At 46.2% G+C, this 23,354-nt stretch overlaps 1 protein-coding gene across 2 annotated transcripts in view; it reads right to left on the reverse strand.

The window, feature by feature from the left end:
• Positions 1-619: 619 nt before the first annotated feature.
• The window catches only part of LOC119963553 (ras GTPase-activating protein-binding protein 2-like), a 29,772-nt gene continuing 7,037 nt past the window's right edge, over positions 620-23,354 (reverse strand). The window contains exons 4-12 of one of the 2 annotated variants that reach the window (XM_038792852.1): positions 21,826-21,999; positions 19,708-19,795; positions 18,697-18,799; positions 16,838-17,018; positions 16,349-16,450; positions 15,886-15,988; positions 13,808-13,933; positions 5,562-5,680; positions 620-4,766 (exon numbers count right to left, since the gene is read on the reverse strand). In XM_038792852.1, coding sequence (XP_038648780.1) covers positions 4,494-4,766; positions 5,562-5,680; positions 13,808-13,933; positions 15,886-15,988; positions 16,349-16,450; positions 16,838-17,018; positions 18,697-18,799; positions 19,708-19,795; positions 21,826-21,999 — 1,269 coding nt within the window. In that variant the 3' untranslated portion in view covers positions 620-4,493. The remainder of the gene's footprint in view (positions 4,767-5,561; positions 5,681-13,807; positions 13,934-15,885; positions 15,989-16,348; positions 16,451-16,837; positions 17,019-18,696; positions 18,800-19,707; positions 19,796-21,825; positions 22,000-23,354) is intronic. The other variant, XM_038792853.1, reaches the window with a different exon arrangement.

Genomic DNA, 23,354 nt, shown 5'->3' on the forward strand with positions numbered 1-23,354 from the left:
ACTTCAGAAACAAGTGCTTCAAAGGCATAACAGATCTAAATTCTTTGTCTTATGAGTCACCAATGAAGAGACTGGTGTAAAGAGAATATTAAGCGTAGATTTGGAGATGTATTGCGCGGGAACATAGGAACCAGGTGGAAGCTATTCAGCCTTCAACTCTTCCACTTCCAATTAGGTCAAAGTGTCAATGTGGGCAACTGGATGATGGTTGCCAACTCCAAAGCTATTAGTAGCAACGTGGTTAGCACTATTGCTTCACAGCGCCAGGGTCTCAGGTTCGATTCCCAGCTTGGGTCACTGTCTGTGTGGAGTCTGCACGTTCGCCCCGTGTCTGCGTGGGTTTCCTCCGGGCGCTCTGGTTTCCTCCCACAGGTCCCGAAAGATGTGCTGTTAGGTAATTTGGACATTCTGAATTCTCCCTCTGTGTACCCGAACAGGCGCCGGAATTTGACGAGGAGGGAATTTTCACAGTAACTTCATTGCAGTGTTAATGTAAGCCTACTTGTGACACTAATAAAGATTATCTGTAGTAGCCTTGTATGTGAATTATGCTCAACAATATTGGCCAGCTGCTGTCCATACACTTACATTTAATTTTACCAATGACAGAATTCATAAGTACGGATTATTATTTTTTATCAAAAACAATGCAATAGAGAAAGGACCGTTAGAACAAGAAATTGGGCATATTTTTTTTTTACACAAACCACTGGACAATTAGCCCTTTTAAGTACAAGAGGGAGCAAAAAAGTTCAAACACAATTCTAATTGGTGATAAATATGTATACAACACTTATAAAACCAGGCACATTATTTGTTTTTTCAAAAAGGTTCAACCATAACACAAGAAACAAGCTGACTAACAGGTCAACATTTAAGCTGTGCAGCAGAAGCATCGAGTCTACATCGAAGAGTACATAAACATGCTTCGAAATTAATCCTCCTGCATAATCATGAATTCTGCATTCAAGAGAAGCCTTTCAAATGATATATCAACAGAAATGTACAGCCTCCACATATCATCCCCGCCCAATCGCTGCAATCTTAAAAGGCTGCAGATTTTTTTTCCTCCATTACCCTATGCAATTGTTCAATCAATATCCCATCAGAGCAAAAATTGCAGTGAGTACTGAGGTTGCAAACATACTGGAAACGTGCCAAAGGCTTTTTGGCAACACTTCAAATGCTGACTCATGAATATCATTTGTGTTGCAAGGATACGAGATCAGCATTTTACTGGTAATATTTACACAGATTTGGCTGTCCCACAAAAGAAACATTAAAGTTGCAGCTTGGTGGAATGCTCGTGCGCACGAGTGTTAGGAGTTCCAACCCTAATCAAGGTCCTTACCGTCTACCAGGGCAATAATGAGAGGGTGCTGCATTATTGGAGGTGCCAAAGTGAGATCCACCCGACTTTACCCCCAGATATAAAGGCTCTTACGGCCTTGCTGAAGAGTCGGGGGCTCTCCAATAACCCATGGTCTGAAACGTAGGGGAGTTGAGGGGAACAGGCAAAGTGGGATTGAGGTCGTGGCCTTATTGGGCCTGCTTCCGAGCAGGATCAAGGGGCTGAATGGCCATTTTCTCCTATTTATGTTCTTATGGCTCAAACATTCAAATCCTCAACCACAATTACTCCTCTGATCACCATATGGAACATGTCACCTGCAAGGAAGGCAGACAAAGGGATTATAGTTCAAAATGGCACTTCATTGGTTGCTGGGACATCAAAGACATGAAAGGTGCAAATTCTAAAACCATGACACAGGAATTACAAAACTGAAGACCAATTTGAATGCTTCAGACATCAGTAGTTTATTGTATGTTTAGTCCAACACATTCAAAAAAAATGAAAATCAAAAATGAAGATTTGCCACCTGCAACATGTGTAACTACTACTATGCTCTAAGAGCAGAAGATGGCCAAACATATCAGCTTTTGAAGATGGAAAACCATTATCTACAATACCCACAGAAGCCAAGATGGTAAGGTCCATCCCATTGGCAAAATGGAATGATATTGCTCAAGTACAGTAACATATACCAGCATCGAGTGCCACCCAGTAACAACACTCTTAGTGGGAAAAGTCTACTAACTTTGCTTTTGGGGTATTATCGACTATTCTAGGGAATGAGGAAACAGGACTAGAGCACACAATTAAATTCAGTGAAAAGTAAAACCACCAGCAAGTCACCACATTCTGATATTACCAGATTCTGGTTATTATGTTTTGTTTGTTTGTTTGATCAATACTTAAAGAGAGCGAGAAGCAAGTCAGATTGAAGGATGACTCATCTGCCTTTTCTCAAATTAACTAAACTTGCAGGCAAGCACTTTCAGAGATTAGTACTCCGTCCCAGAAGTCGTTTGAAGTGAAACTGAAGTTCAATGCTGGTGAGGTGTAGCAATTAGTACAGCAGAAAAAAAAACTCTGGTAAACTGCTTGGCAATGAACTTGTGCAAACAATACTGAAACCAAGTTCTGCGTCCAGGGTGAGGGTTTCAAGTAAGATTTGAGGTGAGGGATGTGGGGGGGGCGCGGAAGGAAAGAGACAGTAACCCTTTCTTGCCCGATGGAAACTTCAAGTACAATATTTCCAGGCCACGTTAATAAATCTGAAGTAGATATCAGTCGGAAATAAGTTTAAACAAGATTGGAAACACAAAAACTGCTAATGTATCCCGGATTTTGAGAAATAGTGCAAGACTACCATCAAACAAGGAAGACCTCAGAAATTTTCAAACAAAAATCAAAACCAGCAGACACATTTCTCCTTTCCGTCGACACCTAGAAACAAGTAAACTTTACCATGTGTCCGCCAGTTTTGCTGAACAGTCAACAAGGGACAGCCTCAAATTGTGCATGTAAACAAATCACTGTGCTACTGATAAATGTGCATTGCTGCTAGAAGCTGTGACTTAATGACATCACTCATTACAAGCAACAGCTTTTATCTGTACCACGCTCTCACAGGTTATTTTAACACTTCTTGCACTCATTTTTAAGTTGTTGTTTAGGTGAAGCCAAACATTGGCATAAATGGAGCACGTAAAGCTGCTGTTCCTGGATTAAAAGCTGCAGCATCCTTTACGTTGACCAAAACTGTCGCTTACTTAATTTTTTTTTTCAAGAAAGAACAGGCGGCCATCAGTTTTAAACTTTGCGTAATGTAACTTTCCCTCAATGTTACACTCTATACAGACTAGGTCAAAAATCATACAGATGAGCACACATCTTTAAATAACCGTTATATGCACGACCATACTCCTTGCATATTTTTCACTAAGGTAACAGCAATGGGTTTTGATTTTAAATACCCAATTTTCCAACGTTAAACACAAACATGCAGATACAAGCATCAGGGTGCAGGAACGGTACAAAAAACACTGAGCTCACGATAGTCAGAATAGGTGAATGGACATTGTGCAATTTTCTTCTTTCTTCGATCCTCCCCCCCCCCCCAAGCAAGGATGCTGCAGCTTTTCACATCTTTGCATTTTTGTCAACACACTAGTGATTCCGTAAGGTTTTACAGCTGTTTGGCTTTGTACAACACAGCAGTTAGTACAATCCGTAGAAGAGTTGCCAGTGAGACTGGAATGACGTATCAATAGAAGGCACCATCACATTGAAAGAACTGAAACAGTAAAGTTTAGCTATGATTTTCCGCTGCACATTCATAACTGCACAGATCAAGGGAAAGAAAATCGGGGTCGAGCAGCGAGGCATCCCTGTATTGCAGTGGGGTAGATAGAAAAACTAGCGGACGTGCCACCAAACTCGAGTTCAGGGCTGTTAATGAGTTCACAATTGCTTTTGTATTTCAATTTTTAGTTCAAGAAAAAAAAAATCCATCTCCATCTGAAACTATTTCAAACGTTGTCCATTAAGGTTCACAGATGTGGGAAAATATGTTGGTCACAGCAAGTATAAGATTCAAAGCCCACATCTGGTCAGTCCTCCTTCCCTTGTCAAAGTGGCTGGATTTTCACCCGTCTCCTCCTGCAGTACCCATTAGTGCATTATGATGAGTGCATGAACGCAAGTTCTTGAGCCTAGTATTTCTAAAAAGAAAAATATCAAGGCAAACTTCTCCAATTGCACCAATTTGTTTGCCTCAATAGAATTGGGCAGAAACTTGACACATTTATAAAATAAAGCAGCCAAGTTGCACCAAAGGCCTGAGGTTGTGTTTTGCTTCTAAATGGGTGAATCTTCAGACCTTTAAAATGGGTTCCAATTAAATCAAAGCCTTTTGTTTTGTTGTTTTCCAGGTCCTTATACAATGTTCTTTTTTTTTTGCTTAAATCCTGTTCCAAAAATAGGGAAAATGATCACTTTGATGTAACTGGTAAAAAGAGGGCTTGTTTTCACAAAGAGATGTAAAACAGGCTGTGTCACATTCCAAAGCCAAAATTAACAATAACGCGAAACGAGAGAGAAAATGAAGAGTATGGTGTCACCAGCGAGAGATCAGGAGCAGTGGTGCTTAGCGACGGGGTCCAGCAAACCGACCTTCACCGGGCAGTCCACCTCTCCCAGGTCCAGGACCCAGCTTCTGTGCCATGCCACCCCTGGGCGGCGGTCCCCGGGAGTCACGGTCCCGCATCATCCCACCGCCAATCATACTGCGCGGGCCAGAGCCCCTGTCGCTGCGGCGGTTGTCCCTGCGATCATCTCCGCCTCTACGCTCTCCTTCGCGAACAGCTCGGGTTTTCTTCTCTTCCACATTCAAGCGGACCTCACCTCGGAACATGACCGGCTGTGGACACAGATTTCAGTTTTAGTGGTAGCTGGATGCAAATTCCACTCGCGTACATAAAAAATGTTTTTTCTGGCGATGGCTTGTTTCAGGCAAGTGTCAGCCCAGTGGGTCCTACCTCAAGTGCCAAAAGAACACGGATTCAATTCCCCACTCCAGGCTTGAGCCCATGAGCCGGGCTGCCACACCCAATGCAGTGGAGGGAGCACTGCACTCTGAGCTGCCGCCTTTCAGGTGAGATATTAAACTGAGGCCACACTGGTTCTCTTGGGTGGATGCAAAAGACCCTACATCACCATCAGAGGAAGGGGCGGGGAGGGGAGTTTCCCCCAAGTCTCCTGGTATTATTATTCAACCTAACACCACAATGGTCAGATTATGTGGGTTCATAATCACACAGCTGTTTGTGGGATCTTACTGTGCACAAAGTGGCTGTCCCGATTACTACATTTAAACAACAACTCCATTTCAAAAGTACTTAATTGGCTGCAAAGCACTTTGGGATGTTCTGAGGCTGTGATATAAATGCAAGCCTTTCTTTTTAATCTAATTATATGGACCCTATATTAGCTGGAGACCAAGTAGCTGCTTTTTCCAGCAGGCGCGATTGGTTGAAACACCCCATCAATTATTGCTGTTTATGGGATCTTGCTGTGTGCAGTATGGACGTCACATTTGGTACATTACAATAGGCACTACACTTCAAAGGTCGTTCAGTGACTCTAAAGCACACTGGGATGCCACGAGATTGCAAAAGGCAAAATATAAATGCAAGTTTGTTTGTTCAATTGTTACCTTGGCGCTCAAGATCCTCTGGACAGGATCTGGATCATCAAACACCACAAATCCAAAGTTGGGCAGCTTTCCCCCACTGCTCTTTGTATTAATACGGAGCTCAACCACATTGCCAAAACCTAGGCAGTGCAAAAGAAAAAACAAGTTTAAACTTCCAAATGCAGAAACAAGGTGAGCAATAAAAGGTACTTGAGCAGGCTGGAGAAGCAGACATTACTGTGAAACATAGAATAGAATCCATACAGTGCAGAAGTAGGCCACTCAGCCCATCAAGTCTACACCCACCCTCCGAAAGAGCAGCCCCACCTAGGCCCAAACTCCACACCGCCCCCATAACTACCTAGGGTGACATTAGAATGGCCAATCCACCTAACCTGCACACCTCTGGACTGTGGGAGGAAACCGGAGCACCCGGAGGAAACCCACGCAGGCACAGGGAGAACGTGCAGACTCCACACAGACAGTGACCCAAGGCGGAATGGAACCCGGGTCGCTGGCACGGCCACTGTGCCATCCCAGGTTGATACTTGACGCTATCTTGGGTCACTCCTTGCAAAAAATGCAAAGATTACCAAAGAAATTCAGGCTAGGGTCATGGCATTGTGAACTCATTTATAAGAGTGCGGAGTAGTTACAGAATTTCAATTAGAAAGAACATTAATCTTCTGAAAGCCCTTGTGTGGCCAGTGACGATGGGTGGTGTGAAAGCTGGACCATTAGAGTGACAATACTCAATAAGAGCATTTGAAATGAAAGATGTTAGACAGATATTATGTGTATAATGGACAGCCAAGCGTCCATTAAATTGGTGTTAAGAGAAAAATATTTCCAGGAAGCTCACATATTTTGGACACGCAATGCGAGCAGGCAGGGAGTGTTTGGAAAAAAAGGTCATGCAAGATAAAACACCTGGAAAATGTGCACAAGGAAGATCCAAGACGGCATGGATGGAGAAGACCAGAATGTGAACTGGCCTCTTTTTGGGACAGGAAGCGAAGGCAGCAAAGAATAGAAATCAGGGCATCCGCTGGCAAGCAGTATGAGAAATAATCGGCCGCCCAGCTGAAATACCAGTGAAGTGAAGGGGAGAGAAACCTCCGTCTTGCAGCAGAGAACCGCACGTGGAGGCACAGAACAGTGAGGGCCGACCCCGCACAGCTCCCAGCGCAGACCCAGGAGACAATGGACACACTGACGTGCTTCATCACCTCTGAGCTCCAGAGACAGGGGGAGATGAGCCATTGAGGTGGCAGTGGACGGCCCGGCGGCCGCCATGAGGGAGGCAATGGACAATATGGAACCGTGGCTAGAGGTCCAGGTAAAGACAACTCGGAACCTCAGAAAAGCAGCCAAGGACCAAGTGGACGGGATTGCGGCACTCGAGGCCGAGGCAGCGAGCCTGGTTCAGGCGCAGGAGCACCAAGCGCGTCGGTAAAACCTGAGAATCGCGGGGCTGCCGGAGGGAATGGCGGGGAGAAACATCACAGAATACGCAGCAGCAATGCTCGGGAAGCTGGTCGGGAAGGAGGGCGTCGCCAAGGCCCTGGAGGTAGTCCACACCCACAGGTCACTTCAGCAGCGGCCCAGGGCGGGAACCACTGCGAGCGATAATCGTGAAGCTCCACAGGTACCAGGACAAAGAGCAGATCCTGCGGTGGGCAAAGAGCGCGAGAGGGGGCAAGTGGGAAGCTCACACCTGATCTTCATCCCAAATCCTTCTTCACTGGGGGGGCCTCCCGGGAGGCAGGTGGGAGGGAGCGCCTGGCAGAGGGGAAGGGAAAAACAGGAAAGGAAGGCCAAACGAAAAAACAGGGTGGGGAGTTTGAGAAAGGTAGAGAAGGGAGTAAAGCCAAGGGGGAGGGGGAGCACAAGGGTAGGGGGTACAGGGGTTGAAACAGAGGGGCATAGGGAGAGAGATGGTGGAGGGTACAGCATTGGTTGAAGCAGACAACATGTGGAGATTGCGAAATTGAGGAACTACTCAGCTTCTTGAATGGCCTGTGAGTGAGGGCAGGTCCGGATCCCTTGGGGGTGGGGAGAGGGGGCCAAATCCAGATAGTAACATAGAACATGAGGGGTCTCAGCAGGCGGGTGAAGAGATCCAGGCTGTTCGTCAATCTCAAGAGACTGAGGGAGGACGCAGTCTTCCTACAGGAGACAGAGAGATGGATGTGGGATGGTCAGCGGGAACCTGGAAAGGCCCGCATTAGTCTTGGTAAATATATAGGCCCTGAACTGGAACGTAGAATTCGGTAAAAAACACAATGAACGAAATCCCAGACACCACCGACTCATCATGATTGTGTGTGGGGGGGGGGGGGGGGGGGGGGGGGAGAGAGAGAGAGAGTGAGAGAGAGAGAGAGAGAGAGAGAGAGAGAGAGAGCGAGAGAGAGGGGGAGAGAGAGAGAGGTTCAATCACCCGAGAGAAAAACAATTCTCCTTCTTCTCCCACGTGCACAAGGCCTATTCATGTTATACACCTTTTTTGCCCTTTATTGACGTGTGGAAGATGGTGTTTCCAGGGGTAACGAAGGCGGAATACTCCCCGACTGTAATCACTGACCACACGCCATATTACATGGACGTGAGTTTGGAGAAGGGTCGGGTCCAACGTCCCCCCCATGGAGGCTGGTTGCAGCTCTCCTCGCTGATGAGGAATTTTGTACAAGAATATCCCAAACCATCAACGGTTGCGTAACCTGCAACCAGAACAAGGAGGTCTCACCCTCCACGTTCTGGGAGGCACTGAAGGTGGTGATGGCGGAGTGGGGGATCATAGCCCATAGGGCCTTTAGGAACAGGAAAGAAAGAGCAGCCAAGCAGCGGCTGATCGACTCCGTACTGGAGGTGGACCGGCGATACTCCACTGCCCCAACTGTGCAACTGAAGGAGAAGAAAACGTTGCAGATGGAATTTGACCTACTCTCCACACAGAAGGTAGTCCATCTGCTCTGCCAGGCATGGGGGCCTTCGACAAATATGGAGACAAGGCCAGTCACAGGGGCAGCACGGTAGCACAAGGGGCAGCACCCCTGCCTTCGTCCCCTGGGCAGCCGAAAGTAATAGCAGACAAGGGACAGCAAGGGACAGTGGTTAGCACAGTTGCTTCACAGCTCCAGGGTCCCAGGTTCGATTCCCGGCTTGGGTCACTGTCTGTGCGGAGTCTGTACGTTCTCCCCGTGTGTGCGTGGGTTTCCTCCGGGTGCTCCGGTTTCCTCCCACAGTCCAAGGATATGCGGGTTAGGTGGACTGGCCATGCTAAATTGCTCTTAGTTCCTCAACAGACTGGGGTTGTTTAGGACACAGGGCTAAATCGCTGGCTTTGAAAGCAGACCAAGGCAGGCCAGCAGCATGGTTCGATTCCCGTAACAGCCTCCCCGAACAGGCGCCGGAATGTGGCGACTAGGGGCTTTTCACAGTAACTTCAACGAAGCCTACTTGTGACATAAAGCGATTTTCATTTTCATATGCTGGTGATGGGGGAGGACAGGAAAGGAGGGCTGGAAGCACCACTAGAGCTGGGCGGAATCGTGGAATGCATTAATTTCACGCAGCCAGGGAAAGCGCTGGGACTGGATGGATTCCCGGTTGATTTTTTCACAAGATTTACAGCAGCGCTGGCCCCGCACTTGTGGGAGATGTTCAGCGAATCACTGCCAAAGGGGGCCCTGCCACTAACACTGGCCTGGGACTCCATTTCATTGATCCCCAAAACAGGACAGAGACCCAACAGAGTGTGGGCCAGATACACGTCTCTCTCTTAAACACCGATATGAAAGTCCTGGTGAAAGCACTGGCGAGGCACCTGGAGAGCTGACTGCCTGAAGTGATTACGGAAGATCAGACCGGGTTTGTCGAGGGCAGACAGCTAACAGCGAACATCAGACACGATACCAAAGGTGATCGTCTCCCTGAACGCTGAGAAAGCCTTCGATTGATTAGAATGGAGGTACCTCATGGAGGTACTTGAAGAGTTTGGGTTTGGAGCAGGGTTGACCGTGTGGGTGAAGCTCCTGTACAGCACTCCTGCGGCGAACGTACAGGCGAGCGCTACCAGCTCCAAATACTTTTGGCTGCACAGGGGACCAAGGCAGGATGCCCGCTATCGGCGTTCCTGTTCGCACTGGCAATCGAACCACTGGCCATCATCCTTAGATCGGCAGAGTGGTGGACAGGCATTCGGAGGGGGGACAGGGAGCATAGTCACATTCTATGCGGATGACCTGCTCCTCTACATGTCTAATCCACTAGCCAGCATGGGAAAGATAACAGGACTCCTTAGGGAGTTTGGTGCCTTTTCAGGTTATAAGCTCAACCTAGGAAAAAGCAAAATCTTCCTGATGAATCCCCGAGAGCAAGAAATGGAGCTGGAAGAACTGCCGTTTAAAGTGAACCAAACGAAGTTCAGGTACCTGGGGATCCAGGTGGCCCACACCTGGAGGAGGCTCCACAAATGGAACCTCTCCAGCCTAGTGGAGATGGGGAAGAGAGATCTGTAAAGATGGGACTCACTCCCTCGTTCACCAGTGGGAAGGGTAGAGACGATCAAAATGAACATGTTGCCTCGGTTCCTCTTCGTTTTCAGATAACTGACGATCTTCATCCCCAAATTCTTCTTCACAAATCCCAGGGCCTGATAAATCTACATCCCAGAATATTTCCGGAAGTGGCTCTAGAAATAGTGGATGCATTGGTGGTCATCTTCCAGGATTCTATAGACTCTGGAACTGTCCCTGCAGATTGGAGGGTAGCTCACGTCACTCCGATATTCAAAAAGGGAGGGAGAGAGAAAGCAGCGAGTTATGGACCAGTAGGCCTAACATTGGTAATGGGGAAAATTCTTGAATCTATTTTAAGACCATAAGACATAGAAGCAGAATTAGACCATTCGGCCCATCGAGTCTGCTTCGCCATTCAATCTTGGCTGATATTTTTCTCATCCCCATTTTCCTGCCTTCTCCCCATAACCCCCGATCCCCTTATTAATCAAGAACCTAACTATCTCTGTCTTAAAGACAAGGACGTTATAGCGGAGCATTTAGAAAACAGTGGTAGGATCAGTCAGAGTCAGCATGGATTGTGAAGGGGAAATCATGTTGGACAAATCTATTTGAATTCTTTGAAGTGGGAACTAGTAGAGTTGATAAGGAGGAGCCAGTCGATGTGATATATTTGGACTTTCAGAATGCGTTTGACAAAATCCTACATAAGAGATTATGGTGTAAGATTAAAGCGCATGGGATTGGGGAAGTGTATTGAGATGGATAGAAAAATTATTGGCAGAAAGGAAACAAAGAGTAGGAATTGACGGGTCCTTTTCAAATCGGCAGGCAGTAACTAGTGGGGTGCCACAGGTATCGGTGCTGGGACCCCAGCTGTTCAAATATATATTCATGATTTGGTTGAGGGAACAAAATAACATCTTAAAGTTTGCAGACGATACAAAGTTGGGTGGGAGGATGAACTGTGACGAGGATGCAGGGATCCTACAGCAAGATCTGGACAGGTTGGGCATGTGGCAGATGCAGTACAATTTGGATAAGTGTGAGGTTATTCACTTTGGAAGCAAAAACAGGATGGCAGATTACTACCTGAATGGTTGTAAATTGGGAGAGGGGAGTGTGCAGCGGGACCTGGGTGTCCTTGTGCATCATTCACTGAAGGTAAGCATGCAGGTGCAGCAGGTGGTAAAGGCGGCTAATGGTTTGTTGGCCTTCATTGTGAGAGGTGTCGAGTATAGAAGCAGGGATGTGTTGCTGCAATTGTACAGGAGCCTTGGTGAGGCCATACCTGGAGTATTGTGTGTAGTTTTGGTCTCCTTCTCTGAGGAAGGATGTTCTTGCTATGGAGGGAGTGAAGCAAAGGTTTACCAGGCTGATTCCAGGGTTGGCGGGTCTGATGTATGGTGAGAGATCGAATAGATTAGGATTGTTTTCGCTGGAGTTCAGACGAATGGGAGCTTGGGGGGGGGGGGGGGGGGGGGGGGGAGGTGCTGAGGATACGCAAGACCATCTTACAATGAGGGTGACACGTGGGAAGCCTCACCCTACTGAACCTCCTATTCTACCGCTAGGCGGCAAACGCAGGGAGGGTGAGTGAGTGGCTGAGGAAACTGGAGGTGGCCTGAGTCCAAATGGAGGAGGTCTCCGGGGATGTCTCTTCACGCCCTGACCACACCACTCCCGAGCCCCCAACACACTCCGGGAGCCCAGTGGTAGTGGCCACGCTAAGGATATGGAACCAGTTTCAGGCGCCATTTCAAGCTGGACGATATGTCCATTAAGGGCCCCATGTGCAACGACCACAGGTTCACACCGGTGAGGATAGAGGCCACATTTGGGACATGGAGGGAGAACAGAACGGCACAGACTGAAGGACATTTACGTTGACGATAGACTGGCGACGCTGGGGGAACTCACAGAGAGGCTCCAACTCCCAAAAGGGAACGAGCTCAGGCACCTGAAGCTACGTGACTTTCTCCATCAGAGACCCAGACACACAATTCTGGACACAAGGGCAGGGCCGCACTGGTTAGTGGATGACAAACATGATGATATCCACAGGCGACTCAGAAAAGCTCAGGACCGCACAGGACGAGATCAGACAGAAATGGGAAGAGCTGGGCATGGAGATAAGGGGAGGACTCTGGACCGAGGCATGTACAGGATCAATTCCACCTCCTCCTGCGCCGGGCTAAACCTGATGCAGCTCAAGGTGGTGCACAGAGCAACCTCACTAAGACACGCATGAGAGGGTTCTTCCCAAAGGTAGAGGATAGGTGTGAACGGTGTCAACGGGGCCCAGCCAACCACATCCACATGTCCTGTCCCTGTCTCAAACTCGTAGTTCAGAATGGCCTTTTTCAAGGCTATGTCCAGGGTGGTGGGGGTCGAGATGGAGCCGTGCCCATCTGTGGTTGTCTTCAGGGTGTCAGGGCACCCAGAGCTCTGCACAGGGAAGAGGGTGGATGCCCTGGCCTTCGCCTCACTGATCACCAAGCTGAGACTTTTGCTCGGTTTTAGGTCAGCAGCGCTACCCAGAGCCTCGGAGTGGCTCGTGGCTCTCAGACCTGGCCGAGCTCCTGAAACTGGAAAAAAACTTCTCGATAAGGCGGTCCGAGGAGAGATTCCATGACATTTAAAAAGTTCACAAACCTCTGCGCAGACCTGTTCGCAATCAGCAACCTAAAGGGAGGATGGGCACACTAATGTAAATAATGTAGGGAAATGATAGAATCGGGACGACTGTCGCAGACACGGCGGCCGCTTGTGATGTTGTTATTGTTTTAGATATTAGAACATAGAACAGTACAGCACAGAACAGGCCCTTCGGCCCTCGATGTTGTGCCGAGCAATGATCACCCTACTCAAACCCACGTATCCAACCTATACCCGTAACCCAACAACCCCCCCCTTAACATTTTTTTAGGACACTACGGGCAATTTAGCATGGCCAATCCACCTAACCCGCACATCTTTGGACTGTGGGAGGAAACCGGAGCACCCGGAGGAAACCCACGCAGACACGGGGAGGACGTGCAGACTCCGCACAGACAGTGACCCAGCCGGGAATCAAACCTGGGACCCTGGAGCTGTGAAGCATTTATGCTAACCACCATGCTACCGTGCTGCCCCTCTTTATTATTATTAGTTATTATTATTTTTATATTGTTCTGCAAAGTTTTGATATTAAGTGCAAAAATTCCAATAAAAATATTTTCAAAATAAAAGAAAGAAATCAGTGGGGGAACCCTCAGAAAGAGGACAGATGGAAGATGAGATAAGGACATGCAACAATTTAATTACAGGGAGAGAAAGTGCCTGGACTCAGTAGGCGGTGGTCTCTTCCCCATATATCAGTGAGCCTATTCATTCTCGTATTTCGATGTGTCTGATGGACATGACATGGTCGGGTTGATCGATCTTTAATACAGGTTCTGGTTCCCTTCCCACCCTAAATGAACTAATAATGTACCCGCAGGCCCCATATGGATTTGGAAGTCACCGGTGGTGAGATTTTGGAGAGCTCAGAAGCTAGGATTATGATACACAAAAGGTCACACACAACACCGGCGCACAAAAATATGTGTGAATGTGAAGCTGCAGCAAAGTGCTGCCCGATTACAAATTGACGGATTGAGATTTCCAAGTTGGTCTATATTACGTTAATCTATCCATGTTCTGCAAAGGATTACTCAGTTAAGACTTTGGGCATTTTTAAATTGGACTATAGTTATCCTTGCTCACTCATGAAGAAGTCTTTCAATTCATTTTCGTCAATATCGTGAGGCAGGTTGCCAACAAAGAGCTGGTGACTATCTGGGTAACGGATGATTCTCCTACTCTCAATCTCATTGGATTCAATATCTCGACCTGCAACACAAAACACATCCATTTGATACTGATTTTAAAACCCGTTTTGCATTTTAAATTGTTCACCCACCCTGTACAAATAAATAACTAATGCCTACTTTAAAAAACATTTGAAACGGTGATGCAATAGTTTGTTGCTCGTGAGTTAGGGGTCTTGCTCATCCAGTTGTCGCTGAAGCTTCTGTGCCCAAACTATATTTGCCTCGAGTCTCACTCTTCTCCCCGTCTATATGCTGCAACTTGGCAATGCCTGCCACTGACACGAGCTTAGCTTCCAGCGTATGCCAATGGCACGTGTCTCTATCATTCCACCAACTCCTGTACCCCACCACAGCCACGCCCCAATCTCCATGAGGGGCTGTTTAGCACAGGGCTAAATCGCTGGCTTTGACAGCAGACCAAGCAGGCCAGCAGCACGGTTCGATTCCCGTAACAGCCTCCCCGAACAGGCGCCGGAATGTGGCGACTAGGGGCTTTTCACAGTAACTTCATTTGAAGCCTACTTGTGACAATAAGCAATTTTCATTTCATTCATGCCATCACACTGACACTCAGTCCTGGGTAACTAAAGCTATTAAACCTTCGTCACTTGTCAGTAACTCCATGGCGATCACTGGTAACTATTTCACATGTTTTGACTCTGAGCTGGGTTTCGAATTCCATATTTCCTCCATCACCCACTGCTACTCCTGACCTCACCTCATTTGCTCACCTCCAGGCTGGAGACTGGCCTGGAATCCTCCACTCTCTGTTAACGTCTGCTCACACCAAAGCTGATGCCATTTTCAAACTCTGTACCAATTTCCTCTAGGCCAGCACTCAACTGTGTTCACTTACATTTCAGGATCCCAGCATCCCATCTATAGTTTTGGCCTAAATGTTTACCTGCTGCAATGTACAATGTTAGCACCGTGGAAGGTAACGTTTATTATTTCAATGCCCCAGTCTGTGTCAAGTATCCTCAGGGCAGACACAGAGCTCTGTATTCTGTCCCACCACAAAAGAATACCCTTTATAGCACCAGTGTTGACATTATCCTCTGGACTCGGGGTGGCACAGTGGTTAGCACTGGTGCCTCACAACGCCAGGGACCCTGGTTCAATCCCAGCCTCAGGTGACTGTCTGTGTGGAGTTTGCACTTGTGTCTGCGTGGGTTTCCTCCGGGTGCTCCGGTTTGCTCCCACAGTCCAACAATGTGCAGGTTAGGTGGGGTGCTCTTTCGGAGGGTCAGTGCACTCGATGGGGCAAATGGTCTCCTTCTGCACCATGGGGATTCTGTGGACTCTCTTTCCAGAACAAAATTGCCAATTAATGCCAAAATCCGGTGCTTTTATGCTGCCTGGGTATTGCACTGAGATCATCAAACTCATGCCACATGCAGCTAGGAGAGTGACGATCTGCCATCATGTCTGCTGGGGCTGAATCCAAACCCAAATACGTTGGGCAAATCATCCACATCAGCTATCATCCCAGCTTCCCATTTTATAAATACTGCCCAATATTATGGATTTCGAATTTACAGGCACAGGGCATTTGGCTCAAACGGTCCTTGCTGGTGTTTTTGCTCAGCACAAATAGACGTCCCTCTAATCCTATAATCTTCTAACCCTTTCTCCCACGTTTTTGTCCAATTTCCTCTGAAACAATATCGACTGTAATTTCCTCAACCATTCCCTGCAGTAGCAAGTTCCATTTCTCACCACTCCCTGGGCAAAGAATTTCCTATGGGGTTTATTAGTGACCATCTTATATAGATGACCCCTAGATTTGGTCTCCCCACAAGTGGAAACATCTTTGCCCACCCTATCAAAGGAAAAACAGCCCTAGTCTGTCCAATCTTCCCCGATGGTTACAACCTGTCAGTTCTGGGAATCTTTATCAATCCCATCATATATGTAAATCTGTTCTATTTTGTGTTATTGAGCTTTTTTAGTAAAATCTGTACAGCTTACCTGTTCTCGGTCCTCGGGACATTAACCCCTGCCTCTCCCGGGGTCGCTGGTCATGAGGCCGCGGGGGTTGCGCCTGGCTTTCTGTTTTAGCTTCAGCTCTTTGCTGGAATTAAAAGTGGGTGGGGTGGGGGGGGGGAAGAAAAAGAAAATAGTGAAGTGGCTATATTGGCTCAATGCAACAAGTAACAAACCGAGTACACGCATGGAAAAATCAAAGAGGCTTGATTGACAACTTCCTGCCTAAAACAAACGCAGTCTTCCTCTAGTAATCGGCTGACATTACTTTATCAAGGGTACGTACTAACAATAACTAACACAAATATCTATGCTAGCAGCTCTTTGTTTAATTTAATTGTTACCTAATCCAAATTGAAAAAAACAGACAGAATATCTAAGCTTATCTTTTGAAGAAAAGCAATTTGAATTAATTTTTATACTATATGCAAGTCCATTCACAGATTACCTGTGAGGGTGGTGCTTTAACAACATGGGGAGGAATTCCAGAGGAAGAAACTGTACCACTAGGAGGCAGATTTTTACTGGTCACTGAGGCCCAGGAGAAAGCCTGCAGGGAATGCAACACATACCTATGCTACTATCAATAAATAAAGCATCCCCTCAAATATAAAAACTTCCTGAGCCTTTAAATAGGGCAAGATTGCAGTCTGGCAACTTATTGGTGCTAATTATATCGGGCAATTGCATTTAACATGTCTATTTCATCGGTGTAACGGTCAAATTAAAACCGCTACAACTTACCATTTACAAACTATGATTTTATATTAATATTGAGTTAGTTTGGTAATCTGTACAACTTACATAATTTATCAGACCTGTAATTTTACTTGGAAAGTACTTTTGTTTTTTTTTAAATTAGGCTTACAGGACAATGATTAACAAGTTACACCTGCCGCTAAAAGCAATCTTATCAATGAGGATGATTGGTATTAACCTTGGGAGCCTCCTGCGCTTGTGAAATTGGTTCCACTGGGGCAGGAGATGGAGCCTTTTCCTCCAACTCTTCCACATTCTTTTCGGCCAGCTCAGGATCGGGCTTTATCTCCTCGGTTTTTGATTCGGGCTCAGGCTCAGCCTCTGGAGCTGGCTCTTCCAGGGTTTCCTCCACACCATTACTTTCAAATAAAAAGCACAACGGGTTAAAACCTAGACACATTTCTTGCCAAAATACCGTGGACTCCCTTGTCCACCAAAAATCAGTCTAATTCAGCCTTGAATCTGTTCACTGACCCGACCGCCACTGCTCTCTGGGGAAGAAAGTTCCAGATACTAACAATCTTCAGAGAACAGCAAGAAGTCTTACAACACCAGGTTAAAGTCCAATGGGTTTGTTTCGAATCATTAGCTTTCGGAGCACAGCTCCTTCCTCAGGTGAATGAAGAGGTGGGTTCCACAAACACATATATAGACAAAATCAATGATGCAAGACGGTAAAACCCACTCAATCTTCAGAGAGACTGTGAACAAAGTGTGATGCAAAGAAAATGGAATCACGTAACAACAACGCGACTGTTTCAACGGCAACTTGGCTGGTGTGGTAAAATAATGTTAACCAATAAAACTTTGTACAAACAGAATTTGAAGGAACAGTGTTACTGGCTATTTAAGTAATTTTACTTAATAACTGCGCCTAGCAACAACCAAAATGGCCTACATTTCCTTTGCATGTTCAGCCTGACCATTTATACCAAGTCTTGGGTGCAAATTGTAAACCATCAGCCTGTCCTGTTCCCACTCGCTTGAATGAGTGCAGCTCCAGCAACACAAGCAGCTGGAGGTTATCAAGGACAAAGCAGCCATCTTGATAGGTTCCTCATCAATCACCTTTAACATTCACTCCCTCCATCACTAGCACAACACACCTGCAGCGTGTAGCACCTCCAAACTGCAGTACAGTAATTTGCCACGGCTCCTTACAACAGCACCGTGCAAACTTGCCTAAATGGACACGGACAGTATGTAATTGGGAACACTAACATCTTCAGGTTTCCCCCAGGAGTCACACACCATCCTGAATTGGAAATATACTGCCATCCCTTCACTGTCGCTGGGTCAAAATCCTTCACTGTCGCTGGGTCAAAATCTTGGAACTCCCTCCCTGACAGCAATGTGGATGCACTTACAACAAATGCAATGCATAAAGAAGGCAGCTGCTCACCACCACCTTCTCAAGGGCAATTATGGATGGGTAATAAATGATGGCCTAGCCAGCCACGTGTATGTCTCTGAATGAATAAAAAACAGAGGGACTATTGCTTGGCAAAATACAAAAAATGATGATTTACACAAGACTAATTCGGCAGGCCAGAATCTAAGGGATTTCACTGCCTGCAAGGTTTGGCATTTGGAGCATCAACGCTAACACTGCCCACCGATTCCATGCAAAATAATGACTCCTGCAAAAATCATCCTCAGAATGAGAGAGATAGGGGCAGATCACACAGCTCATCAAGTCCACTCAGCCATTCAATATGATCAAGCTGACCTTCTCCCTCAACTCCACTTTCCTGCCTCCTCAGAGACAGACTATATGCACTTGAAAAGGATTTGAGCGATTCTAGCGACAAGCAAATTATCTAATTTTTCTGCGTTTGTTCCAGATCAAAGAGCTAGCGTCAGGACTGCTGGAAGATTAATGACTGGAAATATCATCTCGGTTTCTCTCTTCACTGTTGCTGTTGGACCGGAGTATTCTCACTGTTTTACTTTTCTATCTAATTTGTATTGTCGCCTTCAGCTGTCCCTATTTAGTCACTATTCTTGTTCAATGAATTTGAGAGATTTGGTATTTACCTAACAGCGTGAGGCTCATAATATGTATTATTGGTATTTTCCTGCACAGGTTCAGGAGAAAGCTGACGTTCTTCTGGTTCTTCCTCTACTTCCTCTTCAGATTCTGAAAGTGCAAATTGACGCGAGGTCAACTAACTCAGACGTACATTTCAGGAATAACAAAACCTCTAAATGGTTACGCTTTGAACACACCCAAGTTAAGCGGCACAGTACAAATAACCTTCAGAAAATCCACGGTTGCTGACATTCAAGAACTAATAAAATGTACACAGGTTGGATTCCTCATGGAGAGTAAACATCTCCCCCCGCCCACTTCGGCAGCATTGCAAAACACCTCGTTGTTCCACTCCTGCTCCATTGAAACACTCGTGGCAGGCGAGTGGGGCCACAACCGCAAGACAGAGATCAGGCTCCTCAAAGGAGTTGGGGTGGGGGAGTGGACATGGAAAGGGAAGACCCCAGATGTTGAGAATCAGGAGGGAAAAGGAGAGACAGGCGAGACATTGCCTCTCTCAGAGTTTAATGAGCTGATGTCCCCACTGGCCAGAATCCAGCAGGTCAGTTAATCCGTGGCTGTGTGTCCACAGAGGCATCACAGGAGTGGAATGCATGCTCTGCCCCATATAGTTTGGGTATTTGAGCTATCAGTGCAGGGCGAGGGTAATCCTCTGGGTATCACGGACTCTAATTTGCATTTTACAAGATGCCCCCTGCCTGAAAAAGGAGAACTCTCAAGCCCGCCCATCTCGGAACTCTGCTCAAGGAGATGCTGAGTAAACAGTTGAGTAACGGGTTAATTATCAATTCTTGGTTTACAACCAGCCTGTTTGCACTTAGTGTTAAACCAGGCCTAAATGTTCCGACAAACAAGATAAGGAAAGCCTGCAAGTGGCATTCTGGTTGGGAAAGCATTAAAGTTGACATTTTAAAAATCAGACAGTAATACAAATGGCAAACATTTTGAGTCTCAGATTAATCTGTGTTGGGCGGCGTGCCGCCTCGATTTATTACCTTCTTCCAATTCTGCGTCCGAATCAAAAACTTCATCCTGATAGCGGAAAATATCATTATGGACGTAGAATTTGTTTGGAACAGAACCCTGTTTATATTCAAAAACAACAACAGGATCAAGTTAACCCTCGAATATTGCAACAACCCTATCTTTAGCTACCTTGTCCATTGAGTAATTGTAGTAAAATCCATCACACAGTTGCACAACTCACTGTACGCATTTCCAACTTAGTATTTTTATTAAACATTCCTCTCAACAAACCTGAGTAATGCAATGAGGTTTTATCACACACCAATCTGAAAAGGAAGCCAATCATATATGAAAATTACAATCAGGACTTCAGCAGTCAAAGAAATAAGAGATCAATTAAATAAATTGCACGACATAACCTAGTTATTATGAACATTGCAAAGCTTCAGTATATCCAGAGCAGGAGAGTCATTTGTTACTGGTGTGTAGAGGGGATAAATCATATCATTTCTTTCCTCTCTCTCACTTAGATCTTGTCAACTAAGAATCAGGATCTTTGTGCACAGTCATTGCATTCCGTTTTCCACTCCCGTGACTGCTTTAAGTTTTAGCCAACACCCAGTGATGCTATAACAAAGGAGTGGCACTGTGACGCAGTGGTTAGCAGCTACTTCACAGCTCCAGGGCCCTGGGTTTGATTCCTGCCTTGAGTCACTCTCTGTGGGGAGTCTGCACGTTCTCCCCGTGTGTGCGTGGGTTTCCTCCGGGTGCCCTGGTTTCCTCCCACAGTCCAAAGATGTGCAGGTTAGGTGGATTGACCATGATAAATTGCCCTTGGTGTCCAAAAAGATTAAGTTGGGTTACTGGGTTACAGGGATAGGGTGGAGGTGTGGGCTTGAGTAGGGTGCTCTTTCCAAGAGCTGGTGCAGACTCGATGGGCCAAATGGCCTCCTTCTGCACTGTAAATTCTATGGGTCTCACCCCCACAACCCAAAAGATGGGCGGGGTAGGTGGATTGGCCAGGCAAATTGCCCCTTAGTTGGAGTTTTGTTTTAAAAAGTAAGGAACTTACACCAGTGCCAGAAGATTCATTACTGTGATGCTATTTCAGTTTCCTGCGACTTTTGCTGCTGCTCTCTCATTTTGATCCACACCATTTAAATTATAATGCCGTACTTTTTTCCCCCAAGATAAACTTGGCATCATAAACATTTGCCGAGAATTGCCTCCATGTGCACATTTCTCATCTGCCGGCAAATAATCAAGGCTTAGGGACCAACACCCCTGAAATCCAACTGCCTAGTAAGCCCCTCCATTGTGCAGGTTACTGTACCACATTACAATAGGTACTGCATTTCTAAGTACTTTATTGGCTATAAAGTGTTTTAGGATGTTTTGATGTCGTGGAAGGCGCTATATAATTGCACACTGTTTTTCTTTTTCTTTTACTTGGAAAACTCCATACTATCATGTTTATAAAATACTAGGTCCTCATTGAAAGCAACAATTTAACGGATAGTATACGTTCTTTGGAATTTCCTACCCCAGAAAGCTGTGGATGTTTATATTCAAGGCAGAGATGAATAGATTTTTGGGCACTGAAAGGAAAAGCGGATAATGGAGAGTGTGCAGGAAGGTGTAGTTGAGGTGAAATATTAGCCACGATCCTGCTGAATGACGGAGAAGGCTCGAATGACTGTATGGCCTATTCCAGCTACTGTTTAAGACCATAAGAGTTCCTTCGGCGCATCGAGACAGCTCCGCCATTCAATCATGGCTGATATGTTTCTCATCCTCATGCCTTCTCCCTATAACCCCTGATCTCTGTTTCTTATGTATTCAAATACAGTGAATTGAACATCAATTCATACTGCCTTATGACAAACATTAAAATCAAATCATTTTACGGCAGCACGGTAGCACAGTGGTTAGCACTGCTGCCTCACGACGCCAAGGACCCAGGCCCATGTCACTGTCCATGTGGAGTTTGCACATTCTCCCCGTGCCTGCGCGGGTCTCAGCCCCACAACCCAAAGATGTGGTTAGGTGGATTGGCCACGCTAAATCGTCCTGCAGTTAGGAATCAAGAGAACTGGACACTCTCATTTTTGTTTTGTTAAATCAAATCATTTTTATCGCAAACTTACCTCTGGCGCCAAGACAAAGGTCTGCATGAACTTCCTCATCGGCTGACCGCTGTTTGACAGCTCTCCCATCACCTGTACCACCACCCCATCGCTCAGCGTCGCATGCGCATCCACATGGCGTATCTTCGTGTGACAATCACTAAATTGAAGGGACATGACCTTTTTGTGGATTTCCTGCAAAAAGGCACGGGAACAATTTTGAACTGACAAATTTTATGAACGTTTGGTAATCCTGTGTTGCTTTGTACTAACTTCTGATCTAAAATGAATTTACCAAACATTTAAGCAGACTTAAAATGAAGAACACTCAGGTTTTTAAAGAAACCATCAGAACATTAACAGAAATGAGAAAGTGAACAGGGATTTTTAGGGACAAATAATACACGAGTCAGCTTGATGGTGCAATGGGTTTATATCCTGTCCTCTCATCACAAGCCTTCATTCAAATTCAGTCGATATTAGGGATGAAATATGCAGAAGAGATCACTGTCCTTCAGCTGTACTCCACTGTATTAGTTAGTGCCCTACTCTCAGGCAACCGAGATCACCAGACCCCACAATAAACCGGATTTAGGGAACTAGTTTCCTACACCAAGACAACTGGCTCTCCCCAATGCAGTTCAAAATCCCGGAACTCCCTATCTAACAGCACAGTGGGTATACCCATGCGAGATGGACTGCAGCGGTTCAAGGCAGTAGCTCACGGCCACCTTCTCCAGGGCAATTAGGGATGGGCATTAAATGCTGGCCTTGCATCCCGTAAAAATGAATTTTAAAAAACAAGTGACAGATATTAAGTTGGTTGTTTTGGGGTGGTGCCAAACTTCAAACCATTCTAATTTAGAAAACTGGGCACCACCATCCCAAGGACAAGGAAACAGTGAAACGAGGAAAAATCAAGGTGGTCCCAAATTCCTGCTCTTCCTCCTTGGGAATGCTCAGCCTGAGAGTATGGTGGAGACAGATCCAATTGAGGCATTCAAAAGGGAATTAAACGGTTACTTGAAGAGGAAGAATGTGCCGAGTAACAGGGAGAAGGCACCAAGAGGATTGCTCATTTGGCAAGCCGGTGCAGACACGTTGGGCCAGACAGCCTCCTCCGTGCTGTAACAATTTTGCGATTCTGCACAATTCTAGGTAAGCCTTTGGGACTGCTGAAAAAAAAGCCTCTCCGCCAAACGCACGGGGAAAGTAGAGCTTTCCCCCCCCCCTAGCCTTCTTAGATTAGGGGACGAGGGTGGACATTGGCCGGTTTTCCTGTGCCGATCACTGTCCCACAAATTCTGCTGTTAAGGTTGAAGCAGGATGGCCAGAAAATTGGGCTGGGGGAGCAAAATGGAACAAGAATAAGGCCATTTGAGTGAGCTGTGCATGTAACATACACATGGAGAAGGGAGTGAAGAATGTGGCCTTAATGTTTATTTGAGATCTTTGAGGGCACAACTTGGACACATGGCAGAAAGAGTTGCTATCTATGGATAACATGTGCACAAATACAATACTGCAACAATGACAGAAACATCTTGCTA

The sequence above is a fragment of the Scyliorhinus canicula genome, chromosome 3 (genome assembly GCF_902713615.1).
Source record: "Scyliorhinus canicula chromosome 3, sScyCan1.1, whole genome shotgun sequence".
Classification (NCBI taxonomy): Eukaryota; Metazoa; Chordata; class Chondrichthyes; order Carcharhiniformes; family Scyliorhinidae; genus Scyliorhinus; species Scyliorhinus canicula.